Raw genomic sequence first — 21,729 nt, 5'->3', positions numbered from 1 at the left:
AGGTTACCCTGGGATCCTGATGTGGGAAGGGACAGAGAGGGCACAAATACACAAAACACAGCCAAGGCCCAGGAGGCCATCCCTGGGCAAGCGGCCTCCCCTGTGCACCTCAGTGTCCCCATCCCAAGATTCGGGGAAAGTCTGACGGCCACTCAAGCTTCGACCATGCCAGGACCTGTGATGTCAGTGCGTTTGGCAAATGTGGGCTCCCGGGGGGTCCCGGAGGACAAGAATAGCATCCTCCGCGGCTGCCTTCTTTATGCTTTCTCATAAAACGGAACAAAATCAAGATGCCTGAAGCAGCCCTCGTGACGTCTGAGCTGGGAGCAGGCTCTTGGAACACGGGCCAGGCGTGGGGGCCTCAGCAGCTGCATGGACGCCTCCGCACACCGCCCTTCTCAGCTAGAACCCGTAGGTGCCGTGCAGGGTGCCGGGCAGTGCGTGGAAGGCAAGAGGGTGGAGGGTGGTCTGAGAAGCGGGTCTATCTTTTTCTTTTTTTAATGTTTTATTTATTATTGAGAGAGAGAGAGACAGAGCACGAGTGGGGCATGGGCAGAGAGAGAGGGAGACACAGAACCCGAAGCAGGCTCCAGGCTCGGAGCTATCAGCACAGAGACCAACGCGGGGCTCGAACCCACGAACTTCGAGATCATGACCTGAGCTGAAGTCGGGACACTTAACTGACTGAGCCACCCAGGTGCCCCTGGTCTCCGTCTTCATAAGGCTTCTTTGTCTCCATGTTTACAACCAACCACTTCCTTGCTTTAAAGAGTAGCTTTGAAGGGGCTCCTGGGTGGCTCAGTCCTGGGTGTCCGACATCGGCTCAGGTCAAGATCTCACAGTTCATGGGTTCGAGCCCCACATCGGGCTCTGTGCTGACAGCTCAGAGCCAGGAGCCTGCTTCCGATTCTGTGTCTCCCTCTCTCTCTCCCCTTCCCCTGCTTGTGCTCTGTCTCTCTGTCTCTCAAAAATAAATGTGTTAAAAAAAATTTTTTTAAATAAAGAGTGGCTTTGAACTGAGAAGTGAATTCCTAAAGAAAGCCGGCTGCTGAGTGCTCCCTGGCTCAGCCGTGCTCCAACTGCCCGCATGCACGGCCCCCACCACTGCAGGTGCACCAGGCCATTCATTTCGCAGAAGAACTAGCAGCTTCTCTGGCCAGAGTGAGCCTCCAGAGGAAATGAGAAAGAGCTCTTGCCGAGGAAGGGAGACCCAGGCGGGTCCCTGTTGTGCCACTGGCTTGCTGGCTGGTCCTGGGTGGCCAGGGGCCCTGTCTCCTCTCACCGAGAGGTCAGTTTTGCCAACCAGCAAGGAGCAGGCTGGACTCATGAATTGCTGAGGTCCCACCCCGATATTCAACTTTAACGTCTTCTGGTTAGTGGCAACATTCTCAAAGAAAAGGTTGTATTTACGCACATGACAGTCATGAGTCATGGCAGCAGAGAGATCAGGGCTTTGGGAGATGCAGGGACAGAGCTCAGTCCTTGGCACGCCCCGTTTAAGGAGCCAGTTCTGGAGACGGTGCTGGCTGAGGTTGCTCCCAGGTCCTCGAGCCAGACCTTGAGCCTGGGGGGCTCTGAGGCTCCCTGCCAGTTGGAAGGGAGCGAGAGGGTTTCAGAAAACACCAGAAGGACAGATGGCACATCGGGCATGGCAGGGTACACGCCCCAACTCCACACTGTCATCCGCGGCAAGGGGGCTTTCCAGGGGACACGAGGGCTGGGGAGACAGTCTCCAAACGAGAGTGTGGCTGCGTGTCTCTGCTCTGGCAGGCGGCCGGTGGCAAATCACATCCAACACCTAGCTTAAGGCAACCCACATGCTCTGCCAGGCAAACTGGGGATTGTCAACCACACCCCTCGCCTGCGTGGCAACCTCCAGAATCAGCCAGTTCTCCTGAACCAACTGCTTATTAGCTGTGCCACCTCACACAAGTTACCGAACCTCTCTGTTCATCTGCTTCTCTCCTATCAAATGAAGATCATAATTCCACCTTCTCTTTACGTAGAGGAGCCCGAGAGCACAGTGCCCATCACATCAACGGGCTGTGGCTAAAAAGAAAACAGAAGTGAGATGTAGGGAGTGTCCATGATAAGCGGAAGGGTCAGCAGAGCATGATGCTCCCACACTTGCTATCACGAGTTTGCTGGTAAAACTTGACCTAGGGCTTGTGAGTCAGATTCTCACAAAAGCTCGATCTGACCCAGCAGACGGCATGGCTCAGACACTATCCATCACCAGACGACTGTTGAGGCAGCATGTTATGATTATGGAAATGTAAATTATACATGTATGTCTTCAAACTTAATAACTTGCTACTTGGATTAATGCTCTCGGGAGGCGAATTTGCCTCACTCAGCTCTTCCGAGCTGACTGTCAAGCCCTCAGATCACAGACCAAGTGACATGATTCTCTGCTCAGCAGAGAACAGAGACACAGACTGGAGACTGGAGATGGTCACAGGAAAATCAGACGACTGTCCTCAGGGGAGTTTTCCAGAACAGGCTCACGTAAGGGCTCATTATGGTGAGTCATCCAGCTTATTTTAGGACACAGATCTCGAGGGGCAATGTTTTAATCTTCTTAGGAACAGAAATGCTCCCTCCTTTCCCCACGAAGGGGAGCTGGTCTAAGACCCAGGTTCAAGTTCACCATCAAGAAGAGAGAAAAGGATGATGCGTGCCTGCTTTTCCTGACCCCACCTTGTCCAGCCAGGGGTTTGGGTTCAGACTCACTGGGCACCAATCCTGACTCTGCCGTGGACTTGCTGTGTGACACAGCAAATTACCTTACCTCTCTGTGCCTGTTTCTGCATTCTTTTAAGTTTATTTGTTTATTTTGAGATGGAGGGGGAGGGGCAGAGAAAGAGGGGGAAAGAGAGAGAATCCCAAGTGGGCTCTGCGCTGGCGTGGGGCTTGACCCCACAAACCCTAAGATCATGACCTGAGGTGAAATCAAGCTACTTAAGTGGCTGAGCTGCCTATTTCTGCATTTAAAATGCAACTGTTGTAAGCATTATTTTTTTTAATTTTTTAATGTTTTTTATTTATTTTTGAGAGACAAAGCGAGCAGGGGAGGGTCAGAAAGAGAGGGATATACAGAATCTAAAGGAGGCCCCAGGCTCTGAGCTAGCTGTCAGTACAGAGACGGAAGTGGGGTTCAAACCCACGAACCGTGAGATCATGACCTGAGCCGAAGCCTCAGGCTAACTGACTGAACCGTCCAGGCACCCCTGTAAGCATTATTAAGATAATGTAGGGGCACTTGGCTGACTCAGTCAGAGGAGCATGTGACTTTAGATCTATGGGCCATGAATTCAAGCCCCGTGTTGGGTGTAGAGATTATTTAACTAAATAAAACTTGAAGAAAAGATAATGAAGACTGTCTATATATAATATATAGCACATGGCACATAGTAGGTACTAAATGTGAATTTCCTTCCTGAGTCTACCAGCTCCTTCTCCCAAATATAAGCCCCAGGATCCTCTGAAGCTCTAATCTGCACAGACACAAATCCACAGACAGCCCTAGCCGCCCCACTCACAACATCCCTCAGCTTCAGAAATATCCTTCTTTCCTCCAATCCACGCTTCTTCACATCTGCCCTGCCACTGACATTCAGCCCGGTTCCCAGTATCTCCAGGAAGCCTTCCTGGGTCACGGCCGACTCTCCTCCTCCAAGAGTGCCCAGCACACTTCTCCATTTTCGTTGCCATGTGCACCACAGACGCTGTATCACCTTCATACATCCTGTCTCTTCGACTACCAGCTACAATCCTTGAGGCACACTGCACGCTCTGTTTTCTTGATCACCTCTTCCGAATAACAAGATATTTACTGAGCTTTCTAAATGCCAGGCAGCCCCAGGGAAACCATACAAATGAGGCCACAGAGAGATCAGCGTCCTAGACCAGGGCTCAAGCAGCCTCAGGTCACCACCCCATGCTTCGGCACGCTCCCGGGAGCACACGCACCCCAGGCACAGCACATGTGGAATCTGATGAGACCAGCAAAAGGGTGGCTAGGACCCCCGGCTCTGGGGCCGGGCTACAGACACTCCCCTCCCGGCTCTGCCACCTGTCACCGGCAGCCTCAGGCCGCTTACCAGTCTGTGCCCCAGTTTCCATTAAGAGTGGTTTTCTTTTTTTGTTTTAAACATTTATTTATTATTGAGAAACAGAGAGAGACAGAGTGTGAGCAGGGGAGGGGCAGAGAGAGAGAGGGAGACACAGAATCTGAAGTAGACTCCAGGCTCTGAACTGGCAGCACAGAGCCCCATGCAGGGCTTGAACCCACAAACTGCAAGTCAGATGCTTAACTGACTGAGTCACCCAGGTACCTGCCACTAAGAGTGGTTTTCTATCACAGGTGGTTCTGAAGATTAAATTCGTTTGTACACCCGAAGTGTCCAAGGCCCGGGACACAGGTAAGAGCTGCAAGGGGTTAGGGAGGCTTCCTACAGGGAATGTAGAGGGGAAGTCTGAACCCACCATCCATGATAACTACTGTGCGCTCTTCCTGAACGTTCTGTGCTTTTCATAAACATGCGGACGAACAAGACCATTACTGAGTGATGCTTACAAAAATTGACTCATACTTAACATTTTCATCAGCATGTCTTTTCCAGCAAAAAAGATGTACTTTGAGGATCCTTCCTCACCAGTTCAATGACATAAGCTCACTTCTTTCTGCACTACGGCACATTCTCTGGCAGAGATGCACCACCACTGAATCCTCACTCCTCTATTGTTGGACAGTTATTTTATTTTTGCCAGTGCGAGCAAAGCTGCGTAACATACTTTTTTATGCATCTTGAAGCACACGTGTGTCTAATTCTCTAGATCAGAAACAAGTGGAATTCTTGAGGCAGCAAGCAGTGCATCGTTTTCCATATGAAACTGTCCCTCCCTGTTGTAGTTCCTAGAACCACCTGCAGGGGGCAGCACCATGACATCTGTGCTTATAAAAGGCCTGTGATCCCTTGTCCACAGGGGCTGTGGACGGGACTGGATATGGGGGCTTTCCAATGTCTTTTCCAAAAGTAGAGCTCACTCTGGTGCAGAGATCCACCCCCTCGTATGCTTTCTTCCATGGCTCCAGAAATCTCCCAGTTTAGGCTAACCTTGGCTCTATTTTCCAACTGCATCTGGAAACTCGTGAATTAAAAGGCACCAACATAAAAAGGTATCTTAGGGTGAAAATCCCCCACCCCCAGAGTTTTTTCTTTTTTTACCTTTATTTATTTTTGAGATAGAGAGACAGAGCGTGAGCAGGAGGCAGAGAGAAAGAGACACAGAATCTGAAGCAGGCTCCAGACTCTGAGCAAGCATTCAGCACAGAACCCCATGCTGGGCTTGAACCTAAGAACCGTGAGATCATGACCTGAGCCAAAGTTGGACACTCAACCGACTGAGCCACCCAGGCGCCCCAAGTTTTTCAGTGAAAAGTATACTCACTAGAAAGCCATTCCCAAATAAAGTTCTATCTCTTGCTGGCTCTGAGACTTCAGACAATTTACTGAAGCCCTAGGGCTTCACCTTTGTCAACTGTTAAACGGGGCTACAAATGCCTACCCTTACAGGGTGGCTGTGGGGACAAAATGAGGGCCAACGAGACAGCATGCATGAAGTATGTGACCTTCAATGTGGTAGATAGCAGGTGCCCAACAAACGCAGCTAACACTCGTGGTAACAGCCAAATTACGGGGATGGCCACACATTTTATTCTTCCCATTGCACGTACAAGGAAAGAGACTCTCGGTGGGGACGTGTCTCATGCAAGGTCACAAAGAGGGTGAGAGGCAGGGCCTGGATTTGAACCTTGGACTTTCCAAACTCGTGGCTCCCAAGGGTTTCAGTTGGGCAAGGCTGACCCTCTGTCTGGGCCTCACAAGACAGACAAGGAGGGGGTCTGGAGAGGGGACGTGGGACTTGCAGGCTAGCAACAAGTGACAGCCCCTGAACTCTTGAACCCTGAGCTGGTACCAGGGGATGGCCACAGGGGCTAGAAAGACCCTCCCTATTCAGCCCCACGTTGAGGGAGGACAGAGGTGAATGGTGTGGACTCCGCCCCAGGGGCGTATTCTAACATCATGAGAAAGTAAAGCCCTAATTCGCCCTGTCTTCAGCCCTCCTCTCTGCACCACATTTGCATCTGTGGTAACTACCTCTTACAGGCCCCACTCTCTGCAACAGCTTCCCGGCCCCTAAAATCAGTCTCTGCTGGGCAACCAGGATATCCTGTTAAAACGCAAGTGGACCCCATCCCTTCTCTGCCCAAACTCTCCCCTTGCTTCTGATGTAAAATGCAAACTCCTCACCGGGTGTCTCAGGCCTGTGCGGCCGACCCTCCAGCCTGGCCAGCCTCATCTGCGGTCCCTGCCACTGGCCTTGCTTCCGGCATCAAATGCTCCAGGGTATTTGCATTGCTGCTCCCTATCCCTCGAAGTGCGTGTCTCAACATACTTATTCGGGGATTAGTGTATTTACATCCTTCTCAGTAGATACAGAAGTCAGGGGACAGACGTGTGAATAAATATGAAAGACAGGACATCGTCGGTGATTCTACATAAAATGAGAGACGATGAAGGGGGATGTCTGGGTGGCTTAGTGAGGTAAGCGTCTAAGTTCGGCTCAGGTCATGATCTTGCAGTTCGTGAGTTCAAGCCCCGCGTCGGGGTCTGTGCTGAGAGCTTGGATTCTGGAGCCTGCTTTGGATTCTGTGTCTCCCTCTCTCTCTGCCCCTCCTCTCCTCTCTCTCTCTCAAAAATAAATAAAGATTAAAATATAAATAAATAAAAATAAATGAGACACAATGAAGAAATACAATTGAAACCGCCTTCTTCCTGAAGTCGATTGCCTTCCTTTATTTTCTCTTAACTGCCTTCGTTTTAAAGTTGACTGTCAAGGAATAATTTTACCTTTCTCAAAATACCTATATGAGTTCTCTAGTGGAATCTAAATGATGCATGGATTTCCCTTTTTGCTTTGGTTGCTAGGAAGCTCACACTTCCATTTCAATATGAATACTATTCCTATTAAAGGCAATACTTACACACACACACTTTCCAATATGGTTACTGATCTCTCTGCCTTTTTCAGGATGTACTTTTTTAGGTCAAGCCACTCGATTATTTCTGAAGTAGGAAAACATATTCATTACAAATATATTAATGGATATGTAGATTTCAAAGAAGAGGAACCCAATAAAACAACTGCCAAGCGGACAAATGAAGGCTGAAGTACATCTTGAGGATCAGAGACCCTTTATCTACAGAGTTGGAAGCAGGGACATTCTCCAGAGGCGTGCACAATAACCCTGCTTTCTCATTCTATGCTCTCCCTCCACTCCCCAGAAATACTTCACTGCTGCTAACTTTGGTCTACGAATCGTGTCCTTTAAAAACATTCCCTTAAATAAAAGCCCCAAAACTGGTAGTTTATGCTCTTCTGGAATGTTGACACATGCGGGCAGTGGACTGGGAACTCACTGTCGCTCAGAGAGCCGCGACTTGGTTTTGGTGTCCCTGACAGCTGTGTGCCCATCAGGAGGCCAGGATCTGGGGCAAAGCGTGCCACCATGTGGCTCACCTGCTCTGGCGCTTTGTGGCCACCTCGCCTCTTTGTGCATCCCGGGGGAAATCAATCTGGATGGCGGAGCGGCTGTGGGAACCCATCCAAGACCCCGTCCCTGAGAGAGAGCTCGACAGAAGGATCGTGAAACAACCCAGCAACATATGCATGAAGCAAGAATAAACGGAAGCAGGTGATCCAACCATCGAGGGACGCGAATGTACAGAAATAAAGGCCAGGGAGGGGAGGGGAGGGGGCAGCGGAATGCCGGCTGGTGAGGAGGGTGGGGTAATCAGCATCTTCTTTTCCCCTTTCCAGTGTTTTGTTTTTAAACATTTCACGTTGCCTTTAATTGGGGCCTTACAAAGTAGATTTCAAAATATCAGCTGCTCATTTCCTCTGCTCTCTTTTCTTTATGAGTTTGACCTTATCTGAAGACTCTGTGTGAGGAAGGAAACCTTCATTCCAGGGCTGGGGACCCCCAGATCCCAGAGGCTGGACAGGACCTGACATCTCAACGCCCCTGATCTCCAGAATCTTTGCTCCGAAATGCCTCTGTCAGTCAAGGCTGTGTGAAAAGGAAAAACGTGAAGGATCAAAGAGAGAGAGAGAAAATGTCCTTGGGGATAATGCTACGAGAAAACTCGTGAGATAAAGAGAGAGTGGCCATCCCCTTGCAAAACAACTTGGAAGATGAGGACACAGCAGATTCCAGAAAGATATTGATTCCTTTTTAATGCAATTCTTCAATTATCCACTAAGCCTGGTTTTCAGTCTCTTAAAATTTAAGTAAATTGCTTTACAAATGTTCTTTTAAATTTGGTCTCTTATTTCTTTTTTTTTTTCTTTTGGGAAGAACTAACAAGATTCTAGGAGTCATAAATATAATCACTCAAGATGAGCCTCGATGAGCTTCCGATGGAGTTTTTCTGGACTAGAACCAATGTGCATAGCACATCCATCCATCAGAAAAACCCGATTATGTATCAGTGTTTTCTTGGTCCATGAGTGGGTACGTGGATGGGATGTAGTCTCCTGAGGACACTTAACATTCCTATCCCTCATCACTTTCTGTGCCTCCCATCAACAAGGGACAGGCTTCCAATTTAATTCAGCCTCGGACTGAAGACTGTGAATTCAAGGTGGATGAGTTAATCAGCTACCTAATACCTACTCCTAACAACCACCTCTTAAAGAAAAAGACAGACAGAAGATGTAAAAATGTGATTAAATGGACAGAGGAAATCAACAAGGTAGACACCAAAAAAGCAAATATACATATATCATATATGTATACAATGTATTATGCGTTATATGTACATAATCTTATGCTATATGCTAATGATTATATAATATTACATATGGGCATACACTGCTATACAAACAACAAACATGCTAAGAAGTTCCAACTTTGCTACTTACACAAATTAAAATAGGATTTTTTTTTGTCTCTCAGATTGGCAGAAATGGAAAAGAAATAGAATATCCAGGGTTGGCAAGCGACAGAAAAATGAAGTGTATCCGATACTGCTACGGTTGGTATTGTAGAATACCAAAGGACAGGACCATAAAATAACAAACTCTTCCCCAAGAACAATCTGGCAACAGTTACCAAAGCCTTAAAAACCTGCCTATGCCCTGAGCCAATGCCGCCTCTAGAAAGACAGGCCAAGGAATGTTCAGAGATGTGCTTAGAGATTGATGTGCAAGGACACATTGCCTAAAGCAGCAGTCTGGATAATGCTTTAAAAACTGTCCAACAAGAAGAAATTAGTTAAATAAATCATGCATCTCTTTGCTATGATGTATTATTCAATCATTAAAAATCATGTTCTAGAAACATTTCTCAGGGTAGGAAAACAGTCATGATACATTGGTGAAACAGACCCAAAAACTATGTTCAGCATGGCAGTCGTGTAGAAAATTCCCAATACAAATTCACACACACAGGCACAAAGGGGACTGAAAAGGTAACAATCAAATTGTCGATAGCAGGGCACCTGGTGACTCAGTTAAGTGTCCGACTTTGGCTCAGGTCATGATCTCACGGTTCATGAGTTTGAGCCCCGAGTCAAGCTCTGTACTGACAGTTCAGAGCTTGGAGCCTGCTTCGGATCTGTGTCTCCCTCTCTCTCTCTGCCCCTCCCCTGCTCACACTTGGTCTCTTGAAAATAAATAAAACATTAAAAAAATTGTCAATAGTGATTATTTCTGGGTGGAGCGGATTATTGGTGATTTTTTTAGTGTTTTTCCTTTGTTTTCCTGGGGCTTCTGAGTTCTCTAAATTGAATCCATATCTCTCGGGCCACTAATATACACACACACACACGCCCACATTTTATTTTAAAAGCCCAGGCAGGCTCCTCGACTCCTCTCCTCCTCCTCTTTCCTATAAACCAAACAAAATGGCCCTTTTTTGGTTCAGTCTGTGACAGGGGAGATGGCCATGAGCCTTTTTACACGAGGCCCGGGAGACTCTTGTGCACATCTTAAGATGCCACATGGCAAAAGGCAAAGACGGATTCAGAGACTTTGCCAGTCAATGAGCTGATTTCCTAAGTTACAGGTTTACCCTAATGGGGGTTGAGTGTGAGTCACAGTTAATCTGTTCAGGGAATTTCCCCAGACAATGCACAAAATAAAATCCTGACAAAGGTCAGGACCCAGGCGAGAGATAAGAGAGAGGGAAAAGAACCAAAAAAAAAAAAAGTGCCCAGTGCTGCTTCTGCATCTAAAGTCTAGTCACTGAGACGCAGAGGCCTCGCCCAGGGCTGGGCTGTCTGGGTATGCATAGTTTTCGAATCAAATGGCTACAATGCCATCTCAGTAAAGCAATAAATCGGAGAAGAAATGTACATTTAGGGAGGCGTGGCTCTGGCCAGCCCTGTGCTAGGCTGTACACCCACCGGAAGGTGGCTGTGAGTGTGCCCTTTGGAGGCAAGAAGACCTGAGTTCAAATCCTACTACTGGAGACTGGCCACTTCCTCCTCCAACGCTGTCTGCTGTCCCTGGAGGCTGTGCAGCGGGTGGGGGGCTTTGCATAAAGTCCTGGGGGCATAGAGAAGACTGCCCAAGGGGCCATATTTATCAGTGTGCCCAGTATCACAAGCTTGTAAGCATCTATGTGCTGTGTTTTATCCCAGTAAAAGTCTTATCTGGTAGGAAAAAAACCACAGAGTGGCGTGAACATAGCAGGCAATCATTAAATGTTCGAATTAATAGATACATCTAGTGCTTTAACACATTGGTGACCTGTATGACCACTAGTGTCCCCCTTTTAGATGTGAGGACATTGAACGGGGAAGTTAAGTAACTTGCCTGCCATCTGACTATCAGTCCCGCGATTCCCATTACAACTGTATCAAAGAGGAATTAGAGAATCAGTGAGGGGGGTACTTGCTGTGATGAGCACTGGGTGTTGTATGTAAGTGAAGAATCACAGGAACCTACTCCTCAAGCCAAGGCTACAGTAGTTAACTTGACAATAAACAAATTTTAAAAAGGGAAAAAAAAAGAAGTTTGTTCAAGGTCCCACATGTACAAACGGACAGACCCCAAGTTTGAACCTAGAGCATCGGGCCCCAGAGCCCAGCCTTAAGCATCATGGGATGCTGCCTCTCTCTGGCATTGGGAGTGACAGGCACGTTCCCCTCAAGTCAACAAAACCTGGTTTTAATTCCTCGCCCTGCCACTTCCCACCTTTGGGCCAACAGGCAAGTGACCGACTCTTCGCAGCTTTTTGCACAACAAAGCAGCAAAAGTGGTACCTACTTTGAACTTGATGGGGATGTGTCCTGAGGTTCAAGTGAGTCCATCATAGAAAGTACTGGGGACACCAGTACACCGCACTGGCCAGAGCGTCAACAGGTGCAGGGAAACGGTGCCTTGTTTCAGAGGAGGGTGGCCTGCCTGTCTGGCCAAGTGTGCCCTGAACTTAGGGAACAGCCAGGGGAAAGGACTCTGCAGGTAAAGGGATCACATCCCGCACAGTCTGAACATCAGCAGCCTCGCAGCTCCCGCAAGGTGCCAGGCAGGGCAAAGCTTGACAGATACAAATTCAGGAAGCGTGCCCTGCCTCCAGGATGATGAACGGACCAGTGGGCCGATGAACAAGATGGGAGACAGACAGTGAGGAGGCCGCAGTGGAAGTGTGGTCTGATGAGCTGGGGAGGGACCAGGCCTGGAGGCTCTTCCTTGGCTGGGGCTGGGGCGATCCGCAACGGGGGGGGGGGGGGGGCGACGCAGAGAAGGGGAGCGGGTCAAGGCTCCCAACTTGGGAAGGCCCACGACTCCTGGGCAAGAAGAGGAGGTGCCATCAGAGGGGTCAGAAATGACCAGGACAAGTAAATGCTATTCCTAATTCTGGGCAAGGGCTGAAAATATAAATTAAAAACAGATAAAGACAAAAAGGAGGTCCAAATTCTGTTTCAAGAGACAACACGGAAGAGAGGGAAGGGATTTGGGGGAAGAGAGGAAAGATTCTGAGGGCAACTTGAACATCTTGATTTAAAACCTCGGGACCCAAAGGGTTCCGTGGGAGGAGGAGAGGGCTTAAGAGACTTTGGGAAAACCTGGGATAGGCTTGCCCTGCCCTCAGGAGCCAGGGGAGGACCCAGGAGAGAGAAGAAGTAGGGATGAGATCATCCTGGGCCCAGACACACCCCAGGGCACCACACCCCCCCACTGGCCAGCATAATGGAAAATGCCAGAAGGAAACCCCTCTCCAGACCTCTCCCCCTGCAAGGAAAAGTAACTTCTGAAAGCTGGACTTCTTTCGTTTTGTTTTGTTTTGTTTTCCTTTCTTCTTTTCTTTTCTTCATCAGAAACCTCTTAATGAAACCTCACACACCATTTCAGATGTGGTTCAGATATACTCCAGGGTTGCTCTTTTTTCAAAGTGCAGCTGCCCATATCGTCAAATCACCACTTTCAACGTGCATTAATTGCTCTAATGGGTTCTGGAAAAACAGCCACCTTCTCTCATTCCTCACTGGGGCCATGGGGAGCCCATCAGGGAAGGAGGCGGAGGCAAAAGGATGGGGACCCCACTGACCCGGGAGCCACGCTGTCACACACTGGCCTCTGGGTAATGCATCTGTCCCACTGCCCCACGTTTTTAAGGGAAGTTGGGACGTACAATTCCATCTAATCCCTAGGCTTTACTACTGCTGTAAAACAAAAATTCAGATGCCAAAATCCAGATAGGAGCAATTACATTTTTAAAGAAACTCTGCCTATATGGGAATATTGACCCGCGTTTAGTAAATGACTCTGCAATTCAAAGGGCTATAAACCACCTGATGTATCAAGAGGGCTCTGAGCCCCAGTATTTTCTTCCAAAGGCATGGTTTTCTATTTCTGTTTTGTTTTTAGACTAAGCAAGCACAACAGAAGACTTTCAAAGCCAAGAGGATGCAGTCAATAACATTTGTCATTACAATGCCTGCAGTGGGACCCCCACGGTCATATTTTTCAAACTTTTGATGGGGCTGCGACAGCAACAATACCCCATTTGTGATAACTATGAGCCAGATTCAAAGGTGAGGGGGTCTGAGTCACAAAGAGGCCCAGGGAGCTGCTCAAGGTCAGAGCCAAGTAAGAGTCAGGTGAACCCAGGTCCATTTCCAAAAGCCATCTCTAACCTCTTGGGTACAGACCTCTCTCCTCTGGATTTTCCAGTTCATCAGCTGATCTTGCACATCTGGAATCGGGCTCCAAAGCAGCTAAGGATGAGGGCGGGGGAGGGGGTCCACCCCTCAGGTCAAGTCTTTATGTGGAGAAGTGTTGGGGGAGCGGGCAGACCCCAGAAGAAGGTGGCGCTTTCCAAACCCCAGCGTGAATAAGACTTGCCTAGGGCACTTGTTAATTCTCGGGCAAGCTGCATTTCTGAATCACTGCTTCCAACGTATTTGGAAACAACCTTTCATATGTGACTTTCCTACGTTTCTTCCCTGTAACTTGCCGCTTTAGAATCTGGTGAGGAAGACATCTCGGGACTTGTTTATAGGAGGCTGAAATATTTCTTTTGCATCCCAAGTTGAGGGGATGCTGATATTATGAAAATGCAGGTAGAAAGGAAAAATGACACTGAAACTGGCTGCCAGCTGAAGCAAAACCACAGCCAATTTAGCAGAAGGAACACAAATTCTCAAAGGGGGAACGAGGTAAAGGAGCTGGGACTGGAAAAGAAGAAAAACATAAACTCGTTTGTGCATTCTTGGTAGAGAAGAAAGCAAGTTAGAAGCCTACGTATGCCTGGCAGGAACTTGGCCATCACCTGAAACGCTGGGGCTTCGCAAAAATCTGAGCAGTGCTGGGTTTTGGTTTTGTTTGTTTGTTTGTTGTTATTGTTTTGAAATAAAAAGCAGGAAGATCTATCCCACCCAAAATTGGTTTACTGATTGCTTCCAAATGCATTAATGATTCTATTTTGGGATCACAGACACGGGCTGTAGAAATAACCCACTTCTGGGAATGCGGGTTTAAAATCAAAAGTAAAGCAACAAATGAACCAACTGAAGAGGGCGGGCTGGGCCACAGACCACAGGAAACGTTCTGCTCCCCCTAAGCAGAAGCCGCATTTTTCTTTAAGGCCTTTTTCTGGTGCCTGGGTGACTTAGTCAGCTGAGTGTCGGACTCTTGATTTTGGCTCAGGTCATGATCCCAGGGTCGTGGGAACGAGCAAGCTCCACACTGAGTGTGGAGCCTGCTTAAGATTCTCTCTCTCTCCCTCTGCCCCTCCCCCTGCTTGCAATTTCTCTCCTTCTAAAATGAAAAATAAGTAAACAAATAAAGGCCTTTCACTAAAGTGTAGTATAGGGTTTCTTATTTACCAAATGTTTTTGTACCTATTAAGCCATACGATTCCATACCCATCCTGGGAAAGGCCTGGGGAAGATGGCTATGCCCATTTCACAGCTCCAAAGACTGAGGAATCCAGAGAGGTCACATGATCTGCTCACAGCCAAACAGTCAGCCTTGTGAGAAAGGATACATTAGAGCTCCTGAACTCACTAGCACTGCATTGGGAGCAAGACAGTTGCATCCATTAGGCAAATATTTATCTATGAAAGCACCTGCTGCATTGCCAGGCCTTGCGGAGGTGCTGGGGTATGTGAGGAGCAATGCAGACCAAATCTTACTTTTCGTGGAGCTTACTTGTAGTGGAGGCACACGACACACAGACGTGGTGAAACGTCCCTGTAGTAGTGACGGGTGTGCTGGCTGAAATCACAGCAGGATAAGGGGATGGCGTGGGAGAGAGCATTCCAGGGACGCGGAGGCATGTGGATGTCACAGTGCTTGAAACCCTTGGTGACTGACCTGTGGCCGTGGATGGGTCCATGCTTCCCCCCTCTACCATTCTGCCCAAGGGCAGGGGCCAGGTGCCGGTTGTCTCTGAATTCCAAGTACCAGCCGAAGGTCTGGGTGGGTGTGCTAAGTGCTGCTCAGAGCCTGTATGGATAGGTGACTCCCACGAAGACGAACTAGGCTTGATGCATGGGCATCAGACTCCCCACTTAATAAAATCACATCTTTGGATGGTCCCGAAAAGCCCCCAAAGTCAGGCACAAAGTCTGGGAGGCTGCTTGGGGGCCTGCATTGTTCTCCAGGAGGTGGGCTGCATCAGGGCTCGGGCTAGGTTCCAGGCAGGCAGGTAGGGCAGAAGGGACCCTTAGCTCCCAATCCCAGTGGTGACCCTGGGCTAGTAATTTCTCCTCCTGGAGCACGACCTTCCTGGCCCCCCTGCCTCCCCTGGGAAGGAGGAAGCACCTGGCACACAGAGCCACTCACTGACACCAGCCTCCTCTCTTCCCAGTCGGTTCCAGTAAAGCAAAGTTTAAGCACAAGTGCGCTGGCCCCATGGTGCTGCCTCCTGCAGCTGACTCCAGGGTGCCCAGGAAACAAACGGTCTGATTCCCATTCTCAGCACCCTTCGCCACCTGCCAGGCTGTAAAAGTAAAACAAAATGTCTGCAGCACAGGAATCTCGAAAAAGCAGCCCCCACCCTGGGGCACAATTAGAAGTCCGAGTGCGCTCCATGTTAATATCAGGTTCTTGCTTGGAGGTTTAAAAAAATTTAAAAAGACAAAAAAGGAAGAAAAAAAGAATAGCTTTTGAAAGATCTGCATTTCAGCCTCCAACCACCTCCAACCATTAAATGTCATTCTTTCTAATCAAATTCTCTGGTCCTTGCTGGACACGAGTTTGGGGTCCCTGAGCAGCGCACACCAAATACTGCCCATCCAGGTCATAAAAGAACCTTGCTGGGAAGCCAGTTGGAGCCTAATCCCCCATAGACACCTGCTTCAGCGCACAGCCCTTTGCAGGGCGGGGGGTGGGGGAGTGGGGGGGATTATGACTCGGAGGAGATGCATATGTGCTAGGCGCATGAGCAGACAGGCGTGTGAGGGGCTACGTGCACTTGACAGGTACGTGCAGGCTGTGTGCCGTGTGGCAGAGGTGGGAACGACAACATGCACACAATCCAATTAGTCGGGGGTTAAAAGATCACACTCATCTTCGCCGGTCCATCCAAACGATGAATCTCTGGCAGGTAATAAACAACGCCGGGTGTGTCGGGAAAGGGAGAGGACAGGAAAACAAGAGGCTAGCGCTGGAGTCATTCTGTATCTCTTTCATGTCCAGCTTCAAGTCCGAGAGACGGGAATCTTCCACTATAATAATATCAATTCCTAAAAAACAAGGGCATTCTTGTCCAGGCTACAAAACGCTTCGTCCACGGGCATGGGAAATAACCAGCTGAAAGAGGATTTCGTCGGACTCAGGCACCGGTCATTTTCTAAAACCCTGAGGATCAGCTTGGGCCACACAAACAAATAAGATTAAATTAAAGAAACAGGCCCTCTCAAGGGACTGCATCACACTGTGGACCCAGCCAAGCAAACATCTATTCAATAAAGAGTTTATTAATAGTGAGCTTTCACCATGTCACTGCTGGCAAGACCCCCAGGACCCAAGAAAGAGAACAGGGCGGAGGGGAAAGTCTGTGCCTGCCCATGAACACATTACCCACGTTTCCAAACCGGAACACAGTAACAACACCAGCTGCATTTCAGATACGAAGTTGCAAGTGGTAACAATTGATCATGGCTTCAGCTAACCATGTATAACGGGGAAATGACAAACGTGGCGTTTAGAATGTGCTGGATTAAATACAACGACTTATTCTAACACGGACGGATTCTTTGCAGGTTATTCTGCAAAGGAAGGGAGCATGTGATAACTCTAATTAGATGAAAGGGCTGGCCACTGTTTTTAACTTCTGGAACACTTCAAATTCTAATATGCCCCTTGGATGTGCCCAGAAGGGAGGGGGGATGCTGAGACCGTAATGAAGCCATTTAATTTTTATCAAGACGAGACACACACATCCCAGCAGCACTGGATACCCCACATCCTGCAGAATTAGGGACTCGGAGGGCAAGCGAGTAAGTGGATGTGATTTTGAGCGTTCCCAGGGCACTGTCTCGCATGCCACAATCCTACTGCCGTTTCCTTATTTGCTCAGGAACAGCCCCAGAGTTGGTGTTCTTGGGCCGAGGGAGAGCACTCAAGTTCTTATCGGTACAGTGTGTAACCCGTCAATTTCCTGATTTAGTAGGAGGCTACTACTCAAGAATGCCAAGATTCTCGTCTCCCAATCTGTAGCCTACTTTCTTAATTCTGCCTTAAATGAAATCAATTCCAAAAGAAAAAGAAAACACCAGATTAGACACTCTAAATGCCTTCTGTGTAGCACAATACTGAGCAAATCACAGATTGTCTGAGCTGGAAGAGACCTTGGGCAGCCCCTGACCCATCCACCCTAGAACACAGAGAGGGTCGGTGACCAGCCCAAGGTAACACAGCAAGCGTGCGGCAGAGCCCAATGCCAGCATCCTCGGTCTGTGGGTTCCTTGGCTAATTTACCAAACCTTTTTGGCTGGAAACGTTTGAAAGGTCTACTTTTCTTTTTATTATTATTAGTTTGGCTCCTGTTCATTCAAGATAGATTTTTCAAAAATCAAACATTTCAACATAATTGCAAATAGTAAATGGCTTGCCTTATCTGGACCTGTCACTGTTGATTTAGCAAATAGGTTTCAAGAGAGGGAGGGCAGCCCCTGGAGAGAGGACAGAATCCTCACTGAACTGCTCTGGGCAACAATGCATACTTGATTTGTGAAAGAGAGAAGTGGAAAAAAACTCTGTATGTTCAGTCTCCTCTGTTCCCTGGGAGGGATGACCCTCTCTGATTCATGAACTCTTCAGTAACTTGAGTCCTAAAATTTAATTTTCTTTTTATTACACACACACACACACACACACACACACACACAATTTCTCCTTCCAGAAGTTCAAAGAATCTTTTCTCCCTCCTTCTACCTACAAGAAAAAAATAAAGGTTTTTACATCGAAAACACACCTCACATCTCAATAGCCAATGCACAGAAACAACCTGAGTGCATATTGATAGATGAACAGAGAAAGCGAACACACATACACACACACACACACACACACACACACACACAAACACACACACACACACAGTGGAATATTATTGGGCCATAATAAAGGAGATCCTGCCATTTGTGACAACAGGGATGAGCCTAGAGCTCATTTTACTAAGTGAAATAAGGCAGACACACAAAGACAAATGCTGCGTGATCTCACTTAGAACGTGGAATCTAAAAAAGCCTAATTCACAGAGGCAGAGTAGAGACCCAGGGTGGAGGAAGTAGGAAAACGCTGATCAAAGGACACAGACTTTTGTTCTCGGGATCTAACGCCCCTCACATGGTGACTGTAATTAACAACTTTGTATCATACACTTGAAATTTGCTCAGAGAGCACATTTTGAGTGTTCTTCCCACAAAAGTAAAATAGCTACGTGAGGTGATGGATAATCAACTTGATTGCAGTAATCATTTCACAATGTACAGGTAGAGCAAATCATCACACTGTACCCCTTAAATGCACACAATTTTATGTGTCAATAAAACAAAGCAAAATAAAATAAAATAAATTGTCAATAAGATAAAACTACTTCAATAAAGCCAGGAGAGGCAATAAAGAAAGAAAAATAACAATGAAGAAAAAAAAGAAAACATGCCTTGCACTAAGTGCGATGTGGTAGAGGGAGCAGAAAATGCCAAAACCCTGGTGCGATTTGAATGAAGCCTGGAGTTTGATTAAAGGAATGTACCTTTAGCATAAAAGTCTCTGACACGGTGACCTACGGCGCTATCGCTAATAAAGAGGGGCTGAGAGTGGAGAATCCGGGCTCGGGGCAGTCTGTAACTAGTAGACAAGCAGGGGCCCTTTTCTGGCTTTTGGTTAAGGGACTTGCTGCCCTTAGTTTTGTGGAAATGTGTCCCTCCACACTGTCCTGAAACGCGGCCTGTCCATCCTGAAACCGGGAGGTGCTCACAGAGGCCCCAGAGAGGAGGTTCCGCCTCCTCCGTTTTAAATTCCACCCTTGGAAAGTCTGTTTCCCTTTCCCCCTGGAGTTAAGGTGACACAAAGCAGTATTCATTTTGCCTGTTGCTTCTGAAGGTGCCAAAGGGGTGCTCTCTGGGCAGGCTGTGGCTGGCTTTGGCCAGAAGAAGGGCACCCCGAGGCTGGAGCTCATCTGCCTTGGCAGAGCCCTCCATAGAAAAAGTGACAGTCAGGGACGCAGGGGGCTGCTCAGTTCAGAAGGCTCCCACCCAGCCAAGGACAGTTCAGCTCCTTTGGGGACATAAAACTATACGGCAGAGAGTTTAGGTCTTACTAGACCAGCTAAGGCTTGCCCTGGGTCACCGAGGAACAGGACTAAGGTGTAGTTCAGGGAGGTTCGGACACAAGATGCAGAGCGACACTGACGAAGTTGGGGAGGGCCACGCTGAAGCTTGCCGCCCAGCCACTCCGGCCACCACCCGAGACTGGAGTGCAGGCTGACAGAGAGCCCCTGTTCTTCATGGCAAATCACCAGAGGCCTTTCCAAAGCCTGTCACCTTGTGATGAGTTAGTTAACAGGAGTCTCTTAAAACTGCCACTAAAATTGAATCCACGTTTATAACCGACCATTTGGATCAAGTATCTTTTGAGTATAAATTCATCATCCAGGAACTCCAGACCTTTTAGAGCCAGAGGCTAATGGACTATTTCTTTATAAATATATGGAATGTCAGATAAAGACTGATGTGGGGGGAGGCGACAGAGAGGAGGGCAGGTGCATGGAAACCTGTGTCTGCTCCGGCACCCTCCCCACTCCCGAACAGTATCAAGCAATCGGGCTTTCCCACAGAAGCATAAAGGTATCTAAAATCCCCAAGGGGCCAGGGGCAAAAGGGTTGGCAACCAAACAAGGAAAACCAAAGTAGGGATGAGGTGACTGTGCCCCGGGAAAACAGCCAGGAAGTGGGCTCCATTCCCACCTGACCACAGGTCACTGAACAGGACACAGGAAGTCGCCCCGGACCTCTGCTGCCTAAGCATTTCCCAGCAGCCAGCAGGCCCCCAGCTGGTGTCCAGCACACCTGCACTGAGGACCAGAGGACATAAGGCAGGGACAAAAAGTGGGGTGGTGAGAAGCTGGGTCACGGGGTGGCCCAAACCCCTAGGTCTGCCCTAGCATTTTCCTTGCAGAAGCAGAGTATGCCACTGTCTCTCCCCCGCCCAAATTCCTCACTTCCCCTACGAAGGTGGGCTTAGGCACTTAGGTGGCGTGTGTGTATAAACACCTTCAAGGGATCCTTGAATCGCCTGTACAGCAAACACTATCCATCTCCTTCCTACTCCGACTGGTTTTCAATAGCCCTCGGCGTGGGATTTAGCAAACACGCCACTGCTTTAAACAGCCTGATTAAATCCTTAGGAGATTGTCGTTGTGAGGTCGTTTTTCTCAATTAACAGACACAAAAAGTGCAACTCCTCTCAGGGGGGTAGAGCATTTATTTCTGACATCCAGGCGGGGGACTCATTTCCAGCAAGGTTAAGGACGCTTCTCCCGTCCAAGCCCCCCCATTCTCCAAGTGAAGATCCAGAGGTCTGGGAAGGAAAAGCGACTGGAGCCAGGCTACACAGCCTGGTACATACCCCCCAGAGTCAGATCAGAGCTCTTTGCGGCAGCAGAACCGCTTCCTTGGGCTACCCTGGTGCTAACAAAACTTTCTTCCAGGGACAAAACCCTGCAGAACAGTTAGAATAGCAACAGCGATGTGGGGGGTCCTGCTGATGACTGTGTGCCAAGAGGAGACCTTCCACCTTTTTAATGCTCATAAAACGTCCTATATACCTTTCCACGCTTCTTAATCATACATTTGCCCCACTATTTGATAAGATCTGTCTTTCACACACTACTAGCGTTTATACCTCACGAAGGCAGGGTCCATGTCTGTTTTACCTGCCACGTTATCCCCAGCACCTGGTATCTATTTGCTTAAAACAAAACAAAACAAAACAAAACAAAAAACAAAACCTAGATGTTCCTGTTTTAAAGTAACATTGTTTAAAGAAAAATGGGGCCCGGAAAGGTTAGGTAATTTACCTAAGGACACACACGGGCAAGAGCTACTGTCACTCTGCCCTGTCCTCGTCCCCAGACCACAGCCTTACCTTGACAGCCTCAGCGTGGGTCACCCGCGCGAGGGATTTGTCGTTGACACGCAGAATCTGGTCCCCGACTCGCAGCCCTTCCTTCTCGGCCAGAGAGCCTGGCTCCACCAGCGACACATAGATGCCCACGCCGTGCTCGGAGCCCCCGCGGATGCTGAAGCCCAAGCCCTCGTGGGCCTTGGCGCGCCGCAGGCTCACCAGGCGCACCTCCCCGGGCCCCGCGCCGTCGGGGCCGCCCCAGGCCGGCTGCCGGTAGGGGGTGGTGGCGGGCAGGTAGAGGCCCTCGGCCGTGTACTGGTCGAAGAGCAGCTGATCGGAGCGCGGGATGACCAGGCGCAGCATGGGCAGCAGGCGCCGCTTGACCGGGCTGTCCAGCAGCACGCGCAGGGTGCGCACCAGGTCGAAGACGTTGCGGCGCGCGTGGTAAGCGTTCAGGCAGTGCGTGAACTGCTCCCGCTCCGCCTCGCTCAGCAGCGCCGTCAGCGCCTGGTGCAGCTGGCGCACGTTGGCAGACAGCAGCCGCAGCCCCGCGCCCCCGCCGCCGCCCGCCCCGGC

At 48.9% G+C, this 21,729-nt stretch overlaps 1 protein-coding gene across 1 annotated transcript in view; it reads right to left on the bottom strand.

The window, feature by feature from the left end:
- Positions 1-21,723, bottom strand: part of WHRN (whirlin) — a gene marked incomplete at its 5' end in the record, with an annotated part of 90,478 nt that extends 68,755 nt beyond the window's left edge. The window contains one exon of the mRNA XM_029920581.1: positions 21,175-21,723. Coding sequence (XP_029776441.1) covers positions 21,175-21,723 — 549 coding nt within the window. The remainder of the gene's footprint in view (positions 1-21,174) is intronic.
- Positions 21,724-21,729: the final 6 nt, after the last annotated feature.

This window comes from Suricata suricatta, chromosome 13, assembly GCF_006229205.1.
Source record: "Suricata suricatta isolate VVHF042 chromosome 13, meerkat_22Aug2017_6uvM2_HiC, whole genome shotgun sequence".
Classification (NCBI taxonomy): Eukaryota; Metazoa; Chordata; class Mammalia; order Carnivora; family Herpestidae; genus Suricata; species Suricata suricatta.
The sequence above is the reverse complement of the archived record's forward strand: the minus strand, read 5'-3'. Positions and strand labels throughout refer to the sequence as shown.